This window comes from Zootoca vivipara, chromosome 13 (assembly GCF_965207765.1).
Source record: "Zootoca vivipara chromosome 13, rZooViv2.hap1.1, whole genome shotgun sequence".
Taxonomy (NCBI): domain Eukaryota; kingdom Metazoa; phylum Chordata; class Lepidosauria; order Squamata; family Lacertidae; genus Zootoca; species Zootoca vivipara.
This window is the reverse complement of record NC_142596.1, coordinates 18079045-18101234: the sequence shown is the minus strand read 5'-3', so window position 1 is coordinate 18101234 and position 22190 is coordinate 18079045. Positions and strand designations below refer to the sequence as shown.

The 22190-nt window shown below is 48.7% G+C and overlaps 1 protein-coding gene and 1 non-coding gene across 4 annotated transcripts in view; both read right to left on the bottom strand.

The window, feature by feature from the left end:
- Nucleotides 1-6829: 6829 nt before the first annotated feature.
- DET1 (DET1 partner of COP1 E3 ubiquitin ligase) overlaps nt 6830-22190 on the bottom strand; it is a 27022-nt gene continuing 11661 nt past the window's right edge. For all 3 annotated transcript variants that reach the window (XM_088657187.1, XM_035131570.3, XM_035131569.3), the window contains exons 4-5: nt 21494-21685; nt 6830-10012 (exon numbers count right to left, since the gene is read on the bottom strand). In XM_088657187.1, the coding sequence (XP_088513313.1) occupies nt 9823-10012; nt 21494-21685 (382 nt within the window). In that variant the 3' untranslated portion in view covers nt 6830-9822. The remainder of the gene's footprint in view (nt 10013-21493; nt 21686-22190) is intronic.
- Nucleotides 7144-7212, bottom strand: TRNAK-CUU (transfer RNA lysine (anticodon CUU)). The gene has a single exon. It is a non-coding gene; the product is annotated as a tRNA-Lys (tRNA).

The window sequence follows — 22190 nt, the reverse complement described above, 5'->3', positions numbered from 1 at the left end:
GGCAATTGTCAGAAACGGCCCTCTTGCCGCTCTTTACGGAACAACCAAAGGCTTTCATTTGCTTTTGGTGCGGTTTATGGCAGATGCGCATCAATTCATTGTCTCGTCAGCACTCAAATCTGCCCAAGCAGGTCTGAACCGGACAGATGGGAAGGAAGATTAATTTGTAAGGTGAGCTGCCGAGCAAGGCTGAAGCTTTTTCCATGTGCTTTCCCCCCCGCTGTGCAGAAAATGCAGCTGCCTCCCGTGTTCATCGCCTCCAAGGCATATAGAGCAAAAGAGATAATTTGGAGAGCCCCGTTTAGTGCTGATGACCAGAGACACAGAAAGACATTCATCACTGGTCAGCAGAGCAAAAATTACACTGGCAAGATCCAGATGCATTCTTCTTCCGTGTCCTTTTGTCTCAGCGACTGATCTCTGATCCTCACACTGTTTCCCTTCCCATTTACTCTGTTGTCTACTGCTGGTTTGAGAAGCTAGTTTACATACCCAGTTAGCCACAACCCACATTTATTTATTTCGTAAAATTTAAATAGCACTCGATTGTAAAAGGCAGCAACCTCGAAAGCAGTTTACAACGAGAATAAAACAACGGAATTATCAGTAAAAAAAAACAACCCCAAATTTAGAATTAAATAGTTTACCCTCGCTAGATTCAAGTGCTGCCATCTGCCTTATTGCAGGGCAGATTTGAGGGTAAACTAAACGCGGAACGAGTCTGCCCCTGCGGCTTGATGGAGGTGGAAACACTCTCTCATGCCTTGTTACGCTGTCGTTTCTACGGGGATATACGCTCGGCATTTATCATCCTTGCTATACAAAAAGTCTTCAAATGGGTCCGAACGTCAATGTCTAAAATCCCTGGTAGAGGACAAGGCTCCAGAGATCACGCTAAGGGTGGCCAATTTCTGTGCGACTGCCATAAAACTTAGGGCGCAAGCTGTGCTACCATAATGACCAAGGCCTTAAATGACAATTTTAGGTTATATTTTAGTGATGGAAATTTAACATACATTTTTAACTTCTGCTATATCTGTATTGCCCCTGTTATAGTCAATTGCAAATTCAAATGTATCCCTATCATGTTTATGACTTCCCTGATATTGTATGTGAGCTGGAACTGGTCTGTGGCCGAAATTAATAAAATTCCAAATTCTAAACCAAAAACATTTAAAAACAAATGTTTAAAACCTTCAAAAATGACTAAAGTCAACGATTAGCTAAAAACCAAATTTAAACACATGTTGAAATTCTACGTGTCTGGATAGGCTTGCCTAAAGAAAAAGAAAAAAGTTTTAAGGAGGCACCACAAAGAGTAAAGTGAAGGTGTTTGCATGGTGTCAGCAGGCAGGGAGTTCCAAAGTGTTTGTGCTGCCAAAGTAAGATTGGATTCTGACAACCGTGGAACAAGTATTACTTGGGAACTCTGCCAATGACAGTTCTGCAGGCTGGAGTGGTTGAGTGAACATTTATGGGGTAAGATGATCTCACAAGTATATCAATGGGAAATGATATACAATGAATTGAAAAGGATGTTCAAAATAACTTTTATTTAAAAAACCCAGAAGCTTTTCTTTTGGGAATTATAGGGACAGAACTACCTAAATTGTCTAGAAATTTATTTATGTATGCTATTACAGCAGCAAGAATGCTACTTGCCCAAAAGTGGAACAAAGCAAAAGTCCCAGTAAAGGAAGAATGGATACAAAAACTTATGGAATATGCAGAAATGGTGAAAATTACCAGAAGAATAAGAAATCAAGATAACAAACTTTTTATTAAAAAAATGGAAATGGTTTATTGAATATTCACAGATAAATTACAAACAGATTTTAAAAATTGCAGGATTATTGTAATAACCTAAAGTTTCATATATATAGGGACCCAGGTGGCACTGTGGATTAAACCACTGAGCCTAGGGCTTGCTGATCAGAAGGTCGGCGGTTCAAATCCCTGTGACGGGGTGAGCTCCCATTGCTTGGTCCCAGCTCCTGCCAACCTAGCAGTTCGAAAGCACGTCAAAATGCAAGTAGATAAATAGGAACCGCTACAGCGGGAAGGTAAACGGCGTTTCCGTGTGCTGCTCTGGTTTGCCAGAAGCGGCTTTGTCATGCTGGCCACATGACCTGGAAGCTATACGCCGGCTCCCTCGGCCAATAATGCGAGATGAGCGCGCAACCCCAGTCGGTCACGACTGGACCTAATGGTCAGGGGTCCCTTTACCTTTACCTTACAGTTTCATAAGAGTATATATTTAGATAAATAAATGAGCCAAATAAATGAATTTGGATATGCAGAAGATATTTTAAAAAATAAATTTAAGGAACTGCAGAAAGGGGGAAGTCAAATGTTGAAATGTTAAATTGATTGTAAAACTAGTGAAATGTATAAACTTGAAAAGTATAAATAAAAACTTTTTTAGAAAAAAAGGAAAAAAGGTGACCCCACAAGTAAACTGGTCCCAAGCTGTTAGGGGCTTCTAGGTGTTATAGGTGTTATAGGAATTCTAAGGTCTCACATATATATAAATGTTCATAAATCTACAAGGCAAATACATAAGCATATAAACTGCATGTCTGAAATAGTACAGGAGAGCAATCCTGAAGCCATTTTGACTCTTCCAGTGACCTCAAATAATTCTCTGCAGTGAGGAAGGAAATGGAAAAAGCCACCCCATTGTCTCTTTGCTCACAAATACTGACTTATGGGTGTATTTGTGCATGAATGGGGTGAGCCTGTGACATGGATTCAGGAACTAAGTACCATATTTCCCCCTCTATAAGACGCCCCATGTATTAGACGCCCCCTATTTTGGGGGACTCAGATTTAATAAAATGCAGGGGGGGATGTATCCATGTTTAAGACACACCCTAACTTTTGACATTATTTTTTTAGGGGGGGGGGACCTAGTCTTATACACGGAAAAATACAGTATTTAGCATCTCAAAAGGAATGGCCAGGGTGCCCAGGTAAAGCAATCAGTGACCATTATTAGGTATCCTGGCAAACAGGATTTCTGCTGTAGACCACCTCCTTCTGTAATGTATGTATGATTTTTTTTGGGGGGGGTGGCCTTGAGCTACAGGGTGGGCAATTTCAAAAGTATATAGGGGCTTGCACACCTTTGTTCTGGGTTCCTCCTTCCGCCTGCTTGTGGTGAGTGAGCACCCTGCTTCAACAGTTTAATAAAGATCAGGCTTAATAGCTGCTTTGCTTCTCAATATTCTCTGGTTGGCCTCTGTTATTTTCTCCTACCGACAGAGAACCTACATAAGGACTCTATATGGGTGCTTGGATACCCCATAAGGGATATAGGAGCAGGGTTTTTTCTTCTTCTTATAACATAGGGTTGCCATATTTCCAAAGGTAAAAATCCGGACAGAGTTGAACTTTTTTGGGGTGATCCCCTCTGGCTGGCTGCTACCACCAAAGCCAGAGCTCAAGCCTGAACCCAATCAGCCCATGCACACAAACTTTAAAAGCAAAACAAAACAAAAAACCTGGACATTTGCTTACAATTTTTTTAAAAAACCCGGATGGGAATGTAGCCCCCCCCCCAAAAAAACAGGACATGTCCAGGATTTCCCAGACATATCGCAACCCTTTATAGACCAACAGTAGCCCCTTGAACTTAACCCAGGAGCAACCGAGGCAGATCTCTGAGAAGAAGTATTGTACGCTGACAGGCCTGCCAGCACCCATGCTTCGGCACATGTATTCTGTCATCTCTTATGAAATCCTGCATCTGGATGCGTTTTCCATAAAGCAGCTTCAATCTGAGCTGAGAGGGGAAGGGAACATTTTAAACTTGCAATGTGTACACAGCCTCCCATTGCAATGAGCTAAGGGATTAATGAAGTTTGCGCATTAGCAAACCCATGGGTGTAGGTACCTTTTTGAAAGGCTGGTGGAAGTGTACGAAATATGACAGTCTGCCATGCCTTGGCAGAAGGCAAGGCCATCTTCATTGAACAGGTGTTGTTGTTTTTCTTCATCCTCTACTATAGCAAGAAGCTGGAATTGAAATAGACCAGCTTTCACTAACCTGATGCCATAATAATAATAATAATAATAATAATAATAATAATAATAATAATACCCTACCCATCTTGCTGGGTTGTCCCAGTCACTCTGGGTGGCTTCCAACACATATAGAAACATTTTTAAAAATCAAACATTAAAACTTTCCCGATACAGGTGACTTCAGATGTTTTGGACAACTCCCATCAGCAACAGGCAGCAAAGCGGGATAAAGCCCGCCAGATTACAGGCAAATAATTGTATGATTTCTGTGCTAGGCACCTTTAAGTTATGAGTTTTTATTTGTTTGTTTCAAAAGAAACATCTGCACCTGAATGGGCAGAGGGGGCACAGGGTAAGCTGCCTGGCTCTGTCCTCTCCCCGTCCCTCAGCATCTGCTGCCCAAGGCAGCTGGTTCCTTCTCCATAACGGTAGGGTCATCCTTGCCAGGAGCCAAACCCAAGGAAGGGCCATAGCTCAGTGGTGGAGCATCTGCTTTGCATGCAGAAGGTCCCCGGTTCAATCCTTAGCATCTCCTGGTAGGGCTAGAGAAAGACTCCTGCTTAAAATCCCGCAGAATCAGTGTCAGGCAATGCAGACAATACTAAGCCAAATGAATCAATGATCTGACTCGGTGTAAGGAAGTTTCCTATGTGGTTGCACATGAGGAACGATTCCACTGAAAAAGGAGCATGGTGTGGAACAGGCATGTCAAACCTGGGGCCCTCCAGATGTTTTGGACTACAATTCTCATCTTCCCCAACCACTGGTCCTGCTAGCTAGGGATCATGGGAGTTGTAGGCCAAAATATCTGGAGGGCCGCAGGTTTGACATGCCTGGTGTGGAAGCTCCAAAGAGAAACTGAAGGCCCTGCCTGTGGGTCCCTGATCTTCCACAATTCGTTTACACATGCAATCTTCTACTTGATGCTGCGGCCTCCAAGCAATGGGCCCGCAAGGCTGAGAAAGCTTTGAAGCTTCAGCTCTCCGTAGAACTGAACGTCTGAAAATGGGCTAGTTGGGGCTGGTGGTCATCCTTCCGGCTGCTCTTCCAGCAGATTTCCGAGAGAAGGAAGGCAACGTCTGGCAGGAAAGGAAGGGTTTTCCCTGACTGGAACTGAGCCAAAGCAGCAAGCTTGGAACACCTCTAGCAATTCCTTCCCTGAGATTTAATTTAAAGCGTTCATCAGAGAAGCAAGCCATGTGCCGAGTCTTCCCTGTACAACAGGTGGAAAGCTTAGAGTTGGCCGTTTAGTAGCTCTTAGATGCTCGCCGGGGACTTGAAAACGCAGCAACGCCAGGATTATATGTACCTGTTGCCCTTGGAGAGCACTTGAGAGGGGATAGGGAGAGTTTGCCCTGCTCCCTCCCACTGCCACGCCGGGATGGAGCTCTTGCTGATCACAGTCACCATGGCAACCAGGAGAGGCAGCCCTGCCGGATCAGCTCCAGACATGGAATGTTCTCAGTGCAGCTTCGAGTTGAAAAGAGTGGTTGTTTGTCCACTCTATGCATGCAAAAGGCCAGCGGCTCTCCCATCCCCTTGTATGGATCAAGTGCTTTGTGACCTGATAAGGCAACGCAATGGATCTTTTTTTAAAAAAATAATAATGAACAAACAAATAAATGGAAGACTATGCTTGATAAGGACACCCAAGTAGCAACCATCCAGGTCTGGCCCTACTATTATATAATGGGAGGAAGCTGCGCAATCATCCCCGCGAATCTTCTAAGAGGTGCCCATGGCTATGGCGGAAGCTGTTGCCTTATCACCAGCGCTGGAGAAATAGTCAACTGCTAGTACATGCAATTGTGGAGGCGGGGGGGGGCACCATCTCTTGACCTTGTGTCAGACCAGCCCTGGAGCCCTTGCAAAGTGCTGTCTGGTGGGTCCACTCTGACAAATGATGCTCCTCCCCACTGGCATTGCCTCCTCCCAGTGGGCTAACTGTCTGCCTTCAGCTGCTAGTCATCAAGAGCTAGTTCCCACGTGAAGGCTCATCCCTTGGCTGACTGCAGCATCCTGCTGTGTGTGAATGGGCAGGGGAGAATGGGCTCCCACAGGAGAGGCACTTGCATGCCATTTCAGGATGCTTTTCAGTTTATACGGTGGTACCTTGGTTCACGATCCCAATCCGTTCTGGAAGTCCATTCGACTTCCACGTTTGCAAACCAAGGCACGGCTTCTGATTGGCCCCGGAAACAATGCCAACAGGCGAAATGGACGTTCGGCTTCCAAAAAACGTTTGCAAACCGGAACTTTACTTCTCCGTAAGTAAAGTTACTTCCGGGTTTGCAGCGTTCAGGAGCCGATCTGTTTGGGAGCCAAGCCGTTCAGGAACCAAGGTACCACTTATACATTCATCTCTGCAAGATGACAGCAGACAAGTGTAGAGAAATTAAATGACATACTTTGTGAATACATATACAGTAATCCTGTCCCATGTCAGTCATGTGCTTTGCGGAAACACTTGGGAGTCAGCATGGTATTGGTTAAGAATTTCAGACTAGGACCAATGAAATCAGAGTTCAAATGGTCTTAAGGCATGATGAGTTGATGCTATGAAGACTGACAAAGGATCTTTGGTCAGTTCCAGGAACCTCTGCAAAAGGTTCTGGAACAGGCATAGGCAAACTCGACCCTCCAGATGATTTGAGACTATAATTCCCATCATCCCTCACCACTGGTCCTGTTAGCTAGGGATGATGGGAGTTGTAGTCCCAAAACATCTGGAGGGCCAAGTTTGCCTATGTCTGTTCTGGAACCTCTGCAAAAGGTACGTAAAAACAAAGAGGAGACAAAGCCATTTTAAAAAATAGAATTCCAATTTATTTTGTTTTTAACGTCACCCAGGTAACAATTTCACACCCTATCCCTAGCAGAAACAAAAATATCAGGTGTAAATATTATCCTTTTGGGTTTCCTAAAAAAATCAAAGGGGAGGAAGAACACACACATTGTTGCAGATAATACAGTGATAGGCTCTGCCCTGCTGCACTGTGATGCCCACTTCCCTTTAGCACACAATCCCAATACTTCATAGCTGTGAACACAGGATCATAGAGTTGGAAGGCACCACAAGGGTCATCTAGTCCAACCCCCTGCAATGCAGGAATCTTTTGCTCAATGTGGGGTTCGAACCCACGACCTTGAGATCAAGAGTCTCATGCTCTACCAACTGAGCTATGCCAGGTCTTATTCGCAGCACTTTTCAGTAAGATAAATCTATCAATGGTTGCTAGCTGAAATGGCTGTGTTCTACCTCCACTGTTGGAAACAGCATGCCTCTGAATACTGTAGAGTGCTGTTGTGCTCAGGTCCTGCTTGTGGGCTTCTGAAAACAGAGGTGCTAGACGCATTCATTATTTGTCTTCGGGAAGCTAAGGCCCAAGGATGTCGATTGCAAGTCACTTTGTTCCACAGAAGCAAAGAGAATCTTCTAAAGCTAAACAGCTTTTGGGGTGAGGTGAACGGAGCGAGATTGAATGAACAGTGAACAAGGCAGGTGACCCTGCTCAAAAGGACCTTCCAGGACCAAGACAGCAGAAAGTTACCTATTGCAAATAAGGGTCGTAGCTCAGTGGCAGAGCATCAGCTTTTCATGCAGAAGATCCTAGGTTCAATTGAAAGCATATCCAATTCGGCCTGGGAGAGAACCCTGCCTGACACCAAGCAGAACCACTGCCTGTCACTGTAGACAATACTCGGCTAGGTGGACCAATAAGGCAGGTTCCTAGGTCAGATATTGCTCAGTGATGCTCATTTAGATCTCATAAGAATTCACTCAGGCCTCCCAAGGTCCAAATGCTATGAAGGGCCTATGCACAGGTGTTGCACCTACTCACAGCAGTGGGTACTCAATGAGAGAGTGAGATGCATAGTGTTTCATCAGACTGTCTTTCCCCTCCATTGGGAATGCCCCCCCCCAAAGATACCCCATTAAAGGCTTTGTTTCCTGATGAGAACTGGCAAGATACAACTAAGTCTGATCCTCAGACAGCTGGACCGAGACCTAAATTACGGAGCTGCGAATTTTGGGTGTCCAAAAATGTGCCAATCATTCAATGTGGCTGGAGGGAAGATGGCTCTTTGTCTTGACCAATGGATCAGGCCGGGCCATGTCTGTACTGTGGTCTCCAGTGACCAGAGCAAGTTAACAAAGCCTTGTGCCTGTGATAGTCACAGACAGCCACTATGCAGCTGAAACAACATGGAAGGCCTACCTTTTGCGCTTCCAGTTATTTGCAAAATTAAATCCCACCTCAGCGCCGCAAGGCATGTCCCTCCCCTTTAATTTTTTATTTCCAAAAAGATTACGTATATACTATTTGATTGGGGGGGGGTACCACAAACTGGCTTGCAAAGAGAATATTCCTTGTTTACTCCCTTTGGGTGGACAGATTTAAGCAGCATTATGACAAAGGGAGAACAGAACATGGGTAGCAGGAAGATAAAAAGCAAACTCCTCTCTCATTTTTTCCCCTAAAAAACAAATAAATTCTTGACTAGAGTAGAAAGACCCTGGAGACGTGAAGACTGGGAAGAAGAAGGGGGAGAATGGAAATATTGGAGTGGGGTGAGAAGAGGAGAGACAGGGCTTGACAGGCATATGTCAATAATGCTTTGATGGTGTTTCCTGCTCGGCAGGGGGTTGGACTGGATGGCCCTTGTGGTCTCTTCCAACTCTACGATTCTATGATTCTAGGGATTTTTTTCTACCTTGAGAACTTATTCAGCACCCCTAGCTGGCATTGGCAATGGTCAGGGTTGATGGGAGTTGCAGTCCAAACCTAACATATACTGTAGTGATAAATGACAACACTCAAATCCAGAAGCATTTCTGCACCTAGAGGGTGCTGCTGTCTTCATGAGACGACCTTTATTTTGTTTACTTTACTACAAATTTTGTGGTTCCTATTTTCAATTTTTATTCCCCCCCCCCTACTTCTCAGGTGGCAAAAAAGATACATGTGCATAAAGTACAGCAGTTTGCATCTCTCTCTAGAATTGGGTAAAACAGTATCTGCAACTTCGCTTGCACAAAACTAAGGCATTTTTATACTTTCGAGTCTGCAGTCCTATGCTTTGCTTACTTGGCATCACTAAAGAGTGGGACATATACTTCTGAGTAAATATGCATAGGGCTGTCCTATCAATTTCAAAAATACGCCACGTGATATAATTTTGTGTGCCAAGTTATAAATTATGCATTTTATGTTGTTAAAGCTGTAAAAATACATTTGGGTTGGATAAGAAAATAAATATTGCATATATTTCAAATGTCCTCAAAAATCATGCCACCCTCCCCCTGAAAAACAACACACATTACATTTTTCCAGACCTTTAACATTTCCATAAATTTTACACCTCTACTCTGAAGCAATGAACTCTGATCCCACTGTTACAAGACTGCAGTGCGGGAAGAGGGAGAGAAGGAAAGACTAAAATCTTTGGTGTTAAAAGGAAATGGTTCCTCTGTTGTATTTTGCTCACGTAGCAATGCCAATCTTTTTTAAAAAACAAAACAATGCAAGGCATTATTGGAGCAGAAGTAATTTACAATATAATCTGTTTGCTTATTGAGAATGGCAGAAGGGCTGAAAGTCTGAGAAACATTAGGAAAATTACGATGACTTCATCTGCACTCAGGCAACGCATCAAAGCCGCACACTATTAGATGAGATGCACATCACTCCTCTAAAGCTGTTTGGTTTCCTAGAGCATGAGTGTCCAGCTTTGGTGTGCCTCTGACAAAATGCGTACACTCAGTGCCCATGGCGACTGTAAGGGGAAAATGTGCTATGTGCAGCTGTGTCTCATATGGAAGTTTACAACGTATTCTGCATTAGTCCGCTGCACCGAAATAGCAAAGGGCTCGAAAGGGTGGAAGGTGAATGCAACCAGGCGTCGGACGGTGTGATTGATGGGCCGGCCCAGGAGTCCCGCTTGGATTTCAAACTTTAGAAGCCCGGAATCTCGGGCATAGAACCTGCAAGGGAGACAGACAGACAGACAAGACAATGATGCTTGGAGGCCAGTCTTAACTACATGAAACTCAGTAAGAGGGAATCTACTGTGACTGAGCGAGCAAAGAAAGATGCCATGATGTTTTGACTAGTGATAAAAAGAAAAAGCGGGCAGTACGACAGAATTGCGAGAAGGTTCTCATAAATGTAGTTTGGAAGAAGTCAAGGCCAGCTTTTCACAAAATGAACTGTAAGGAGGCTAAAGCACATTATGGGTTAGCTAGTGAACGGCCCATGAAATGGTGGAAACCTATGATGAATGAGACCATAAAAATGGGCTGCAGCAGGGCAAGCGCAGATTGATGCTCCCCTCCCGACATCTAGCAGTTCTGTATCCTTTTGCTCCTTGGTCTGCTGAGCGTAACAGTCTTTGCTGCTTGGTTGCCAGGCATTCAAACATGTTTGAAATGAGAGCAGCATTAACAGGCCCATCTTGCCAACCTGATGCCCACGGGAAACGTACAAGCAGAACCTTGAAAAGACTCAATAAGAACTGAGCAAGCTCAGTAGACACAGAATGCTGTCTGATTTAGGGTTGTGAGGGTGAGAGGCAGGATGGGACAGAAAACCAGAGAGAGTGGGAAGAGGAATTCAGCAGAGTAATCTAGAAAAAGGCATGGCACTCTACACTGAAACAGGCTGCGGAAGGTCCCACTTATTATTATGCCAGAAGATGTGGCGATAACTACAATGGGAAGGGTGACAAAGCACAGAGAGAGTCCTAGGTTCAATTCCCAGCCTGAAACCCTGGAGAACCACTGCTAGTCAGTGCCGTAGGCAATGCTGAGCTAAATTGTCTGGTTGTATAAGGCAGCTTCCTCTGATTCTATGAGATTAGATGCCTTCGAAGGAGGTTTGATGAAACAAGATTCCTGGAGGAGAAGCCTGTCCCTAGAACATGCCCAAGAATGCTCTATAAAATAATGCTCTTAAAAGGTCATCTCTGCCCTTATATGCCCAACCAATTGCTGTTACATACAGAAGAGAGGCTCCTGGAGATAGTCTCATAAGGCGGTCCATTCCATACTGTGAGGGACAGGGGATATCGCGAAGTCCCTCCCCTCCTGAGTTCAAGCCAATCCCCGAGCACAGGGGAAAGCAGAGAGAGTTCCGATTCCAGTGGGGAAGCAGGAAGTCGTGTCCGAGGCTCAGGCAAGGTAGAGGAGCCAGGGTCCCAGGTGGGACAGGAAGGGGCGAATAAGGGGGGGAGACCCATCCCCCCAACTCCGGAATTACGCAGAAAGAGGAGGGGAAAGAGGATGGGTCTGCCAAAGCTTTTGTGTTGGAGAAAGACGCGCCAAAAGCCATTAGGAGGTTCTGAAACCGACTGACCACATCACTCCGTGTAAATAGCAATGACTTCAGCACTGTAAATACGCAGCACCAATAAAAGAATAAAATGCAGAGCTGCGTAGCGTCGTTACTCTGAAGTAGTCCACTCCGGCCACTGTGACAGCAACCTCCTAATCCTTTTTGGGCTACTTTGGAGTTGCCGGGATGAGCGTGTCAGAGGCGGAGAGATGGCGGCAGATCGCGGAGCAAGCCCAGCAAGAACTGCAGCAGCTGTCGCTGCAGGCGCAGGGGGAATTGAAGGCAGCTAAAGAAGAGACTAAGAAGGTCCAGGACGACCGGCTACAACTTGCGGAACAGGTGAGAGCGCTACAGGAAAGAGAGCAGGAATTAAGGGCGGTGGCGGTAGACCTCCAAAACAAGCTGGATGCAGAGAAAAACAAGGCGGGAGGGGCACCCCAAGTCCAAGTGCTGCCAGGAAGGAGAGCCGGGACGCTAGTAAGCAAGTTCAATGGAGACCCGAAGGAATATCAGGGCTTTGAGACTGAGATTGTGTATGCTCTTGAGCTGCACCACGATGAGTTCCCTGATGATGAGCACAGGGTAGCGTTTATTGTGGAGCACCTTACCGGGGCAGCCAGGGAGTGGCTAAGACCGTTAATCGCAACAAAGAATCCTTGCATGAAGAATGTCAAACTATTTTTAGAAGGTTTGAAAACGATGTATTCGTCCGATAGTCATATGGACCAGACTAAGGAGGAACTTCATAATTTACGCCAAGGAAATATGACAGTTCGCGCGTATTGGGCGAAATTCACCATGCTGGTGCACAGATTGGGGTGGGAACTAGAGTCACCCCCAATGCAAGCGGCGTTCTACTTGGGGTTGCATGAGGAGGTGAAGGATGAGCTCTCGAGAGGTCCAAAGCCCAGTAATATGGATCAGCTGAGCAAAGCGGCTCTGGCGGTGGGGGTGAGACAGGAATCCCGGTGGAGCGACAAGCAAGCAACGCGCGCAAAGCGGGCTTGGTTCCCACGGTCGCAGGAGAAGCCACTCCCCCAACAACCCTTTCAAGCCACGCCTGGGGCCAGTCAGGACCAGGAACCCATGCAGATTGATAGCGCGCGGGCTTTTCAAACCCCAGCGGCGCCAAGACGCAAGGAGGGAAGGGGTGGGAATTGCTTTCTCTGCAACTCCCCCCAGCATCTCGTCAGAGACTGCCCACATCGCAGGGAGTGGCAAGGAAAGGCGGGAAAGGTTGTGCCCTCCCCCACTGACGCAGCACCACAGCAGGGAAACGGGAAAGCCTGGCTGCAGGAGACAAGGGGCAGCAGCCAGGCACAGTCCGCAGACAACAGCCCCAGCCCACCCACCCGCACAGAGAGGAGCAGAGCCAGCCCACCCCTCCCAGAGCAGGAGTGGTTCTAGAAGTGACGCTCACGCTCCCAAATGGCTATCCCCTGACGGTCCTCGCCCTAATTGACAGTGGTGCCTCAGCCAACTTCTTCTCGAGAAACTTTGCAGAAGAGCACCAGATCCAGCTTCTGCAGCTGGATTTTCCCCTGCACGTGGCAACCATTGACGGCAGAGAGCTGCTGGGAGGGGCCATCACTCATCAAACCCCCCCCCATGAGAATGACGGTGGGAAGGCACTCAGAGACACTGGCATTCAACGTCACAACCATCTCAGACCCCCCCATCGTCTTGGGCATGAGCTGGCTGGCGCGCCATGACCCCTCCATCAGTTGGCACCAGAGATGCATCACTTTTGGATCGGACTTTTGCCTGGAACATTGCATGCAGCACCAACCAGGGGAGGGGCCTCCGATAGCCACGGTGGCCACCATGCACATCAAAGGGGGTGAGGCGATACCCAAGCCGTACTGGGACCTGCAGGAGGTCTTCAGCGAAGCGGAGTCCGACCACCTACCCCCACACAGGCCTTTTGACTGCCAGATCAACCTGGTGCCAGGGGCAACTATACCCCCAGCCAAGCTGTACGCCATGTCAGACCAGGAACTGGAGGATCTGCGCGCTTTCATCGACAAGAACCTTAAGCGGGGGTTCATCAGAGAAAGCAAGGCAGCAGGGGGCAGCCCGGTCTTCTGGGTGGACAAGAAAGACACGCAACAGCGCCGTCTTGTGGTGGATTTTAGACGGCTGAATTCAGTGACAGAGCCAGTGGCTTTCCCCATGCCCAGAGTGGATGATCTCCTGACAGCGGCACGCAGGGGCAAGATTTTCACCAAGCTAGACCTGAGGGGGGCGTACAACTTGATCAGGATCCGGGAAGGCGATGAATGGAAAACCACGATGTTCACGCCTCTGGGCTCTTTTGAATATCTGGTGGTGCCCTTCGGGTTGCAAGGGGGCTCAGCATGCTTCCAGGCCTTCATGCACCACGTCCTGGGGTCCCTCCTCTTCAGGAAATGCTTGGTCTTCCTGGATGACATCCTTATCTATTCCGATGACCCAGTGCAGCATGTGAAAGATGTCAGGGAGGTGTTGCAGCGCCTGAAGGAGAACCACCTGTATGTGAAGCTGGAGAAGTGCAAGTTTCACACCAAGGAGGTGGACTTCCTGGGCTACAAGCTGTCAGACAAGGGGCTGGCGATGGACAAGGACAAGGTGCAGGCCATCCTGGACTGGCACAGCCCCAGGACGCGCAAAGATGCCCAACGCCTACTAGGCTTTGCCAACTTCTACAGGAAGTTCATCAAGAACTTCTCTCGCGTTACGGCTCCCATCACTGACTGCCTGAGGCAAGCAGAAGTTCAGGTGGACACCAGAGGCGCAAGCAGCGTTCGAAAGCCTCAAGAGGGTGTTCGCCTCAGACCAGAACCTGTTCCACGTGGTTCAGGACGCGCCCCTACGCGTGGAGACAGATGCTTCTGATAAAGCTGTGGGCGCCATTTTGTTGCAACTGGACGCCAACAGAGAGTGGAGACCCTGTGCCTTCTTCTCCAGGAAGTTGACCCAGCCAGAGCGAAACTACACGGTGTTTGATCGGGAACTTCTTGCGATCCACGCTGCGTTCCAGCACTGGAGACACTTCCTGGTGGGCGCCAAGCACCCCATCCAGGTGTGCACAGACCACAAGAACCTGGAGTTCTGGAGAACTGCCAGGGTGCTCAACCAGCGGCAGATACGGTGGGCAGAGTTCTTCTCGAACTTCAACTTCTCCATACACTACATCCCGGGAGAGCAGAATGTCAGGGCGGATGCCCTCTCCCGCAAGCCAGAGTACATGGAGGAGGAGGCGCCACCGGCACCCAGGCACATTTTCCCCCCGTCAGCATGGTCCTGCGGAGCAGCAGTGGTGAGCGAGGCAGAACTCACAGCACTGACGGCAGCGGATGAATTTGCCAACCGCATCTTCAGAGAACTGAGAGGGGGGGGGAGCAGGCAAAAGACTTTGCAGAACGCAGGGGGCTGCTTTTCTACAAGGGTGCACTGTACCTGCCCACCACCCAGCTTAGACGTACGGTCCTCAAGCAGATGCACGACAACCCAACGGCGGGTCATTTTGGGAGGGACAAAACCACTCACCTAGTCATGAGACACTTCTGGTGGCCAGGGGTGCGGGAAGATGTTCGAGACTATGTAAGGGGCTGTGACACCTGCCAGCGGGCAAAGGTGGTCAGAGCAGCGCCACCGGGATTGCTGGAGCCCTTAGCCACGCCACACAGGCCGTGGGAAGTGGTGTCCATGGACTTCATCACAGATCTGCCTTCTTCCAGGGGCAAGACCGCAGTGTTGGTGGTGGTGGACCTCATGTCCAAAATGTGCCACTTTATACCGTGTGCCAGGGCGGTCTCTGCAGAAGAGACAGCCAAACTGTTTGTGGATCACGTATTCAGACTGCATGGATTACCTTTAAGGGTTATTTCGGATCGTGGCCGCCAATTTGTTTCCAGGTTCTGGCGGCGGCTCATGAACCTCCTGCAGGTGGAGGTCAGCTTGTCGACGGCTAGACACCCGCAGACCAATGGACAGGCGGAGAGGGTCAACGCCATTCTGCAGCAGTACCTGAGATGCTACGTCAGCCAGCGGCAAACGGACTGGGTGGATCACCTGCCACTGGCAGAATTTGCCTACAACAATGCGGTGCACGTCTCCACAGGGGTGTCGCCCTTTAAGGCCAATTACGGGCGTGATCTTTCCCAGAGAGGGAGGGGGAGGAGGAGGAGGAGGGCCCACAGGCTGAGGATTGGGCAGAGGAACTGGAGACGGTGCACCAGCAGCTCAGAGAACACTTGGAGAGAGCCAAGGAAGCGTACAAGAGGGGGGCAGATCGCCACAGGCGACCGGGGGAGGTCATTAGGGTGGGGGACAAAGTTTGGTTGTCCTCGGAGGGCCTTCCCATCAGAGGGCGATGCAAAAAGCTGGCGCCCAGAAGGTTGGGCCCCTTCACGGTCACGCAACAGGTCAACCCGGTGGCATACAGGCTGGCACTGCCAGAGGACATGAGGGTGCACCCAGTGTTTCATAGATCGCTGCTGTCGCCGTACAGGGAAAGCAGCAGGCTCCGAGACAGCGAACAAACCCCTGAGGGAGGGGGGGAGAGGGAAGGCAGGGAGCAACTCAATGAGGCCACGGCCATCCTGGATTCAAGGTGGGGGGTGGGGGGACTGGAGTACCTCATGGCATGGGAGGATGCTCCACCGTCCCAGAATGAATGGGTCCCAGCCACTCAGATACAGGAGGAATTCCTGGTAGAAGAATTTCACGCCCTCTTTCCCCATAGACCCAAGCCCTGGCACATGGAAAGGGAGGGGGAGGGGGAGGAAGCACGGGAGAGCAGTTCACCATGGCGCTGGGAAGCGGAGTTTGAGGAACCAGAGGATGAGGTATGGGTGTCACCGAGATCCACCCAGTCAGAGGAAGGAGCAGATTGGCAGAACATTTTTACCCCCACCAGCTCTGACGCCACGGACTTTTTGGGATTCCCGTCCTCCCAGGCGGAAGGGGGGGGCGTGCAGGACTGGGGGGAGGTGTTCACACCAACGGGCTCGGAAAGCACTGAGTTGTTAGGCTTCCAGTCGTCACCGACACCTGGGGGGGACCTAGGGAGGGGTGAAGGAGAGCTTGGGAGGGGGGTGGATGTGAGGGACAGGGGATATCGCGAAGTCCCTCCCCTCCTGAGTTCAAGCCAATCCCCGAGCACAGGGGAAAGCAGAGAGAGTTCCGATTCCAGTGGGGAAGCAGGAAGTCGTGTCCGAGGCTCAGGCAAGGTAGAGGAGCCAGGGTCCCAGGTGGGACAGGAAGGGGCGAATAAGGGGGGGAGACCCATCCCCCCAACTCCGGAATTACGCAGAAAGAGGAGGGGAAAGAGGATGGGTCTGCCAAAGCTTTTGTGTTGGAGAAAGACGCGCCAAAAGCCATTAGGAGGTTCTGAAACCGACTGACCACATCACTCCGTGTAAATAGCAATGACTTCAGCACTGTAAATACGCAGCACCAATAAAAGAATAAAATGCAGAGCTGCGTAGCGTCGTTACTCTGAAGTAGTCCACTCCGGCCACTGTGACACATACCTTGTAGGAACTAGGTCTTCAGTATGGCGGAACCTAACCTCTGGAACTGCCTCCTGCTACATAGTAGGCAGGCACCATCTCAGTTGCCTAGTGGAGACCTTCCATTCTCAACAAATCTTTGAAGCGGATGTCTTTATCCCAATCTGTATCTGCATTGGATTTGTGTGTGTGTGTGTGTGTGTGTGTGTGTGTCCGTCCGGCAGGCCACATATGGAATTGTTTTTACAGGGGGAATTGTTTTAATTGTTGCTGTTTTTACTGTGAAATCGCTCGAGGCACTTTACGGGAAGAAATTCGTAAAATAAACCAAAGAGAGAAAGAGCTGGGTTTCTGCGGCAGACGCTACGGTTTATTCCTCAGCAGATGAATCAGTGCAGAAAGTGCTCCCCAAAGGTAGAAAGTTTGAAAATTGCAGATGCACAATATAAGCAAAAGGCAGAGACCAACCCTGCCCTGGGGGAGTTGCAGCTGCAACTGCAATGAGTTGCTTCTCTCCCTGCTTTCATTCAGCTCAACATGTCTCCTTCCTATAGAAGCAGACGCCATGTGCTTCCCCCGCAGGATGTTGGTTCCTGGGCCAACCACTTCAGCTACTGAATGGGACCAAGGATGCTCTTTCAATAGGTAGACACCCCTCCAGCTTTGGATAAGGCAACCAGCTAAATTCCTCACATTCTCTCTGCATTGCCATTGTTCGTTCTCTCTGTGTCTCCTCTTGAAAGCCCCAGCTAGCCTGACAATTAAAGGAAACAGACTGGGTGGAAGAGCAACTATCTTGATAGCTGGCTTTCTAAAGGGTTTCCTCCTCCACAGGAGCAGCCTTCTGAACTGGGGGTGGCGGTGAGGGGGGGGGAGGGAGAAGAGAAAAGGAAGTGGAGCTAGTGTTGTTTCCACCCGCTCCCATGTAAAGCATGGGTCTGCTGCCTGCTCCTCTCATTCCAATTCAGGGCAATTTACCATACTCAAGAAGAACGCCCTGTAATCTCCAAGATGGGCTCCGTATTTTTAAATCTATTTTTGAAGAGTGCTCTGCAATCAGAGGCCATTTCCACAGACTCACATGCGGTGGTTAAATGAGATGCTGAAATGCAAGATGCGTGTCAATAAGAACAGTAATATTGAGCATCTCCCCCACCCCACCCCCATGCCAATTGTTATGAAAATGGAAAGTTGTTTTGCTTCTTAAAAGAAATGCTCCCAAGTAGGTTGCCTATTAAACTTTCCTTTGCGTCTCCCAAGCTTTTCTAACGGTGACAGTGGCTGAAGACATGGAAGCCACACCATTGCTTGTGCCCCTGTTCCCTCCATGCCCCCCCCCCACAAAGCCTCATCCTTGAGCTAGGGAACTCCTGAAAAACAACACTTCAAGTGGGACACTCTGGGAGGGGCCAGAATCTCTCCAGTCATCCCACCACCTGGCACAGGTGTTAGAAGAAGCAAAAAGTGGTTGTTCTGCCAGCTGCAGCCTGGCATAGCAGGAGAAACACTGTGTGCGGTTGTGGGAGGGCAGGGGGGAGAAACCAAAGGCACAGTGGAAGCATGGCATGGAGCAATCCTACAGTGCAGAAGAGCAAGAACAGCAGCAAGAACTTCCTGACAGTAAGAGCTGTTCGGCAGTGGAATTTGCTACCAAGGAGTGTGGTGGAGTCTCCTTCTTTGGAGGTCTTTAAGCAGAGGCTTGACAGGCATATGCCAAGAATGCTTTGATGGTGTTTCCTGCTCGGCAGGGGGTTGGACTGGATGGCCCTTGTGGTCTCTTCCAACTCTACGATTCTATGATTCTAATTCTCTTTGTGGGGGGAAAAGTGGGGGGAGGCAGGCAGGAGGAGAGTGTGTGTCACTGGAATTCAGGAGCAATGATGGGAGAGGGTCCAAAGCTGCCGCCTGTTAATTTGATTAACTGGCCACTGTGAGGGGGCCGAGTGGCCACAGCTGAAGGCAAAAGGTTGATGCTGGCACAGCAGCGATGTTGTCATCACAGCCCATCAGCATCAAGAGCGTGCAAAAGAAAAAAAAAAGAGTAAATTCAGGCGAGCTGAAAGTAGATAGGGATAAGTTTTTTCTCCCTCTCTCATAACTAGATCTTGGGGATATCCAACAAAAGTGAATGCTGGCATATGCAGGTTAGGTGAAAGAAAGTGGTTTGTTTGTTTGTTTTCACATACAGCAGTTAAAACCAAGGAATCTGTTCCCACAAGAACAAATGATGGCCATCAACTTGGATGGCCTTAAAAGAAGATTGGACAAACCAATGGAGGACAAGGCTATCAATGTCCACTAGCCACGATGGCTTTGTTCTCCCTCTGCTGTGGGAGGCAGAATGTCAATGAACTGCTGGGAATCATAAGTAGGAAAAGTGTTGTTATGCTCAGGTCCTGCTTGGGGGCTTCCCATGGGCTTCTGGTTAGCCACTGGGTGAACTAGGTGCTGAACTGGACTGGGCTTTGGCCCAATTCAGCAGGGCTCTTTTTATAATCAGTTTCTCATCCACTCAAGAGCACGACAGTAGCTCCCCTGAAGACTGCTGTTGCCTTCGGGCCTTACTTTTCTGGCTCCCAAGAAGCATTTGGTTGGCCTCCGAGGGGAAACAGGATGCCTGGTGAGGTGGACCTTTGGTGTGATGCAGCTGGGCCCTTCCTATGTCCTGCGTCTGGAATTTTTGTCGCCCCTTCGAAGCTCCAGACGTAGAATGCACATCTTTGATTCTCAAGTTAAAGCTGCAAGGGTGGAATCCATCCTCTTCGCAAACGTGTTTCATTTGTATATCCCCTTCAGTTTTGGCAAGTCACTCTTCCTGCCTGTTTAACTCCCTGAGGACCAGAAGCTCCCAGGTTTAATCTCTAGAATCTCTATAGTCGAAATGTTTCTTTAGTAGCACCTCCAGGATCTAGGGAGAGCTGAAGCCAGTAAAAACAGGCTATACTGGGCTAGGTGAGCATAAAGCAACTCCACAGCTCAGGAGTAGGCTTCTCAAGTTTGATCGCCAGCATCTCCAGGTTACAAAGGTAGGAAATACCTCTGCGAGAGACATCTGGAGAGCCATTGTCAGTCTGTGTAGACTATTCTGGGCTAGCTGGATCTGTCATGTGTTCACAGGTGTTAATTTAAGGGAAATCCACAAGCAAATCCTCCTGATTTAGAGGCATCAGCCAAGTCTGCTGATTTTGGGGTACCGTGAAAGGGCAGCAATACCAACCAATTATGTAGCAACTGATCATTACTACTGAGAGCACCCCATTTGTAAATTCTGTCTCAGGCACCAAACCAGCTTGGTTAGGCAAGTCTCTCAAAGATTGAGGGTGCATTTTTCTGTCCCCTCCCCGCCCCTCCAACTGAAGGTTCTTCTGTGTGGTCAGCAACTCCTGAAGACACAAGAACCACTCAAGAGCTCCAAAATGCTACATATTGCCTCTAGCCCTATACAACACCAGCTGGCACACCAGGTGAAAATGGCTAACTGTTTTGTTTACAGAAGCTCATTATTGAGAATATCTGCATTTTGTCGGGAGAAAAAGTATGTTGCCACCTACAGCCCAGTGGAGCCTTCCTATAGCATCAAGGACAGCAGCAGAAAAACAAGCTGAAAAGTAAGATGGTGCTCTTATGACTGGGAGGCACACTGAACAGGGTTAGATGGTTCAAACACTCCCCCCCAAACTGCAGAGAGAGCAAAGGAGGCCCTACCATATTGTGGGCAGGAAGGAAATTAATTTGATAAAAATTCATTGGATGGCTTTCAAACCACCATCCACCTCTTCAGATCGCAGAGTGTGGTGGTGGTGGAGACTCCTGTATGCAGGTCACATCTGGCCAAAATTTTATATTGCCCTCTGGGGGGCCCAGCTGTCCAAGGGAGCAGAAAGGGCTTTGATGTCCTCTGCAAGGCATTTGAGTGGAAAATGTCTCAGTAGACTTGTGTTCCTGGCAAATATGCAAAAAGTAGCCAATGCATTTTGCAACTGCATGCATAAAGTTTTGGGGATGCAATTGCATTTTTTAAATCTGAAGATTTAAGGAGCTGCAAGGCATAGCTTGCAGTTCAGCTGCGCATTGACCTTATTTAAATGCTTCTGCTGAGATGACTGAGTGGTGGTTGCTGATTTTCCTTTTGCACAGAGCGTGCTGTAAAACTCTCTTTCTTTTCAAGCATTATTAAAAATAAAACCTATGAAGAAAAATAGAAGGTGAAACGAGTAGCTTTTCTAAGAATGCCTCTGTTTCCATGGGAAATAGCTTTGAGGGTATGTTGGGGCATAATTCTCTGTGTGTTAAGGGAGTGTTTGTGTGTGGGTTTGACCCTGCTCACTTTGGGAATGTGGCCCCAGGCAACTTTCCACCATGGTAACGTGGCCCCAAAAAACATTATCCCTCCCACCCACCCACCCACCCACCCAAGGGAGTCTGGGAAAGAGGAGTGAATCAATGCTGGCATGGGTGAGTAACAATGGTTCTTAGAGGTCTCTCTATAAGACACATAGCAGCATCACAACAAGCAACATCCGAATGTAAGAACAGTGAAAGCCTCATGTAAGCCAGCAGCCAGCCTTCCCCTTCAGATATACGAAGGTCTTGTGTACTAGACCTAAACATGGAGCATCACGGGGGCACGCCACATACCTGATAGGGTGGTCCCCACACGTCTTGGGGCGCTCCATGACAGACACCCACTTGTCGTCGTAACTGAAGAGGGAGAGGTCGAGGTAGGGGCTGCCACTGTAGGACTGAGCGCTGATGGGAAGCTGCCCCAGCAGCCGCCGCACGGCTTCCGTGTGCCCACCGTACTTTGCATTCACAATGGTGTCCTTGAATCTGAAGGCAACAGGCAGGTTGGCGGTATAGAGATGAAAGGCACAAAACAAAAATCACCACCACCCACAACGCTAAGTCTTAGCCTTGGAAGAAGCAGAGATAGAAAGATACAAAGGGAAGGGAGGGGATCCATGTTTTGATGGAGCACATCCCTGCCACGTCAAGCTAAAAGTATCTGAGGAAGCAGCAATGGGAATAACCTCTGCCCAAGGCGTTAGAAAGTCGCTGCCAGTTGCTGTACTGAGCACTGTCGCATCCAAACCATACATTTAAAGAAATACGATGCCCATTTGACAGCCCTGGCTTCCCCCAAAGAATCCGGGGGACTGCAGTTTCTTCAGAGTGCTTAGAGCAGGGGTCGGCAAGGTTTATCTTGCCTGGGCCGGATCGGTCCCACAGAGATCCCTCTGTGGGCCGGATCGCGTACGCGCCCACGATTTTCAGCATCTGCGTCCGTGCAGACGCGATTTTCAGCACCGCAGAAGCGAGTCCCTGCGCCGTGCTG